Genomic DNA, 2291 nt, shown 5'->3' on the forward strand with positions numbered 1-2291 from the left:
AGGGGTTATTCCTGGCTCTATGTTCAGAAATCACCCCCAGCAAACTCAGGGGGCCATATGGGATGCTGGAATTACAACCACCATCCTTCTGCATGCAAGGCAAATGCCTTACCGCTGTGCTATCTCTCCGGCCCCGCAATTACAGTTTCAAATAAAATTTATAATGTTCATTTGTATTGCTTTATATTTTCTTAGAAGTGATTTTACTCAATATTTTTGTTGATGTATAAATAAATGCTTACCAATTTAATGTACAAATTAATTAGAACTATAAAGAAAAGAAAGTCTTTTATTTCTTTGTAGGAAACTCACATTTATCTACATCTAATGTATAAAAGTATCTGATCTCAAGCCATAAGATCTATCTATAAGAGTTCAATTATGGAAGCACACTTTTAAATCGACTTTATTGTTACTTATACTGCCTAACACACACTGTCCGATAGTGACAATTTATATAATGGCACCAAGAATCAAGAAAACTTGGTTTTCAATTCTTGCTCATCTATTCATGAAAGCTAGAAAGGTCAGTTAAGCATTATATCCCTGTGCTCTCTATGAAAATAATAAAATTTAATCAAATATTTTCTACTGAGATAAATGTCTTGTCCTTTTCATCACCTTCTTGAGAGCCTCTTTGATCTCCTTGTTCCTCAGACTATAGATAAGAGGGTTTAGCATGGGGATAATAATCACATAAAACACTGACAGTACTTTGTCCTGTTTCTTGGGATGGTTCGAGCTAGGCCGCATGTACACAGAGAGAGATGTGCCATAGAAAAGTGTCACAACGGCCAGGTGGGAAGCACAGGTGTTGAAGGCCTTGATACTACCTTTAATTGAGGATAATTTCAGAACCGCAGCTGTGATGAACCCATAGGATAACAGAGTTAGAAGTAAAGAACCAAATCCAACAAATGTAGCCACCAGAAAAATAATGATTTGGGTGATAAAGGGACTGGAACAAGACAAGGTAACAATCTGGGCTATGTCACAGAAGAAATGCGGAATGGTGTTTGGCCCACAGAAGTAGAGACTAAATGAAGGAGCTGTTTGAACTAGACTACTAAGAAAACCAGTTCCCAGGGCTGCAGCGACCATCTTCTGACAGAGCCCAGGTGCCATGATGACTGAGTACTGTAGAGGGTTTCCGATGGCGATATACCTGTCATAGGCCATGGTGGCTAAGAGGCAGCACTCAGAGAGACCCATCCAACACAGAACAAAAAACTGAGTGGCACAAGAAACAAAGGGGATCACTTTATCGTCTTTGAAGAAATCTGAAAGCATCCTTGGACTAATGGAAGTAGTATAGCAAATATCGATAAATGAGAGGAAACTGAGAAAAAAGTACATAGGTGTGTGTAGGTGAGAGTCAATTCTTATTAGGATGATGAGGCCCAGGTTCCAGATTAAGGTCACCAGGTAGATGACCAGGAATAAAGGAAAAAGAATAAGTTGCAAATCTTTATCATCTGTGAGTCCCAGGAGAACAAAGTTGACCACTAAAGTGTGGTTTTCAGCTCCTTCCAAAGGCCTGCTTTGTGCCATCTGCTGAGACAAAAAGAGAAGTAAATGTAGTAGATTCATTCTTAATACAATAAAATAAAATGAAGTATCTTTTCTAGTAACTGATAAAATATGACCTTGAGAATCTATGTTCGGTGCCTCTCTGCCTTCCATGGATTAGCTCCAACCTTTGCTGAAATATCCTAGGTTAAATAGTTTAATTTTCAGGAGCCTGATCAGTGGCATGGAGTGGTAAGGCATCTGCCTTGCTGGTGCTAGCTTAGGATGGACCGCGGTTTGATCCCTCGGTGTCCCATATGGTCCCCCAAACCAGGATTGATTTCTGAACACATAGCCAGGAGTAACCTCTGAGCGTCACCAGGTGTGGCCCCCAAAATAAAAAAAAATTAAAAAAAGAAGTGTAGCAAGTGTTTCCATTAATTTTTTATCATTGATAGCAAAAGTTGTTTTACACATAGCCAACAAAGGTTCAATCTCTGGCCTCCCATATGGTTCTCTAACCCACCAGGAGTAATACTTAAGCATAAACTCAAAATATAAGCCCTAAGCACCATCATGTCTGCCCAGAAACAAATGAAAAAGAAAACAAAGAAGAAATTATAGAGATGTTGAATACAATAAGTTTTAAAATTCAATAGTGAAATCTGCAATAAAATTGAGCAGCTTGAAGGCAAATAAGTTACCTAAAGAATAGAAGTTTACAAAAACCCATGGCAGAATTTATAAAAAATAATGAAAAGGAGGGTGGCAAGTTTGTGTGA

The 2291-nt window shown here is 38.5% G+C and overlaps 1 protein-coding gene across 1 annotated transcript; it reads right to left on the reverse strand.

Annotated features, from left to right (window-relative positions):
- Positions 1-588: 588 nt before the first annotated feature.
- LOC126017698 (olfactory receptor 5A1-like) lies at positions 589-1551 on the reverse strand. The gene has a single exon (XM_049779748.1). The coding sequence runs from the start codon at positions 1549-1551 to the stop codon at positions 589-591; it is 963 nt and encodes a 320-aa protein (XP_049635705.1).
- Between the last annotated feature and the right edge of the window lie 740 nt (positions 1552-2291).

The sequence above is a fragment of the Suncus etruscus genome, chromosome 9 (assembly GCF_024139225.1).
Source record: "Suncus etruscus isolate mSunEtr1 chromosome 9, mSunEtr1.pri.cur, whole genome shotgun sequence".
Taxonomy (NCBI): Eukaryota; Metazoa; Chordata; class Mammalia; order Eulipotyphla; family Soricidae; genus Suncus; species Suncus etruscus.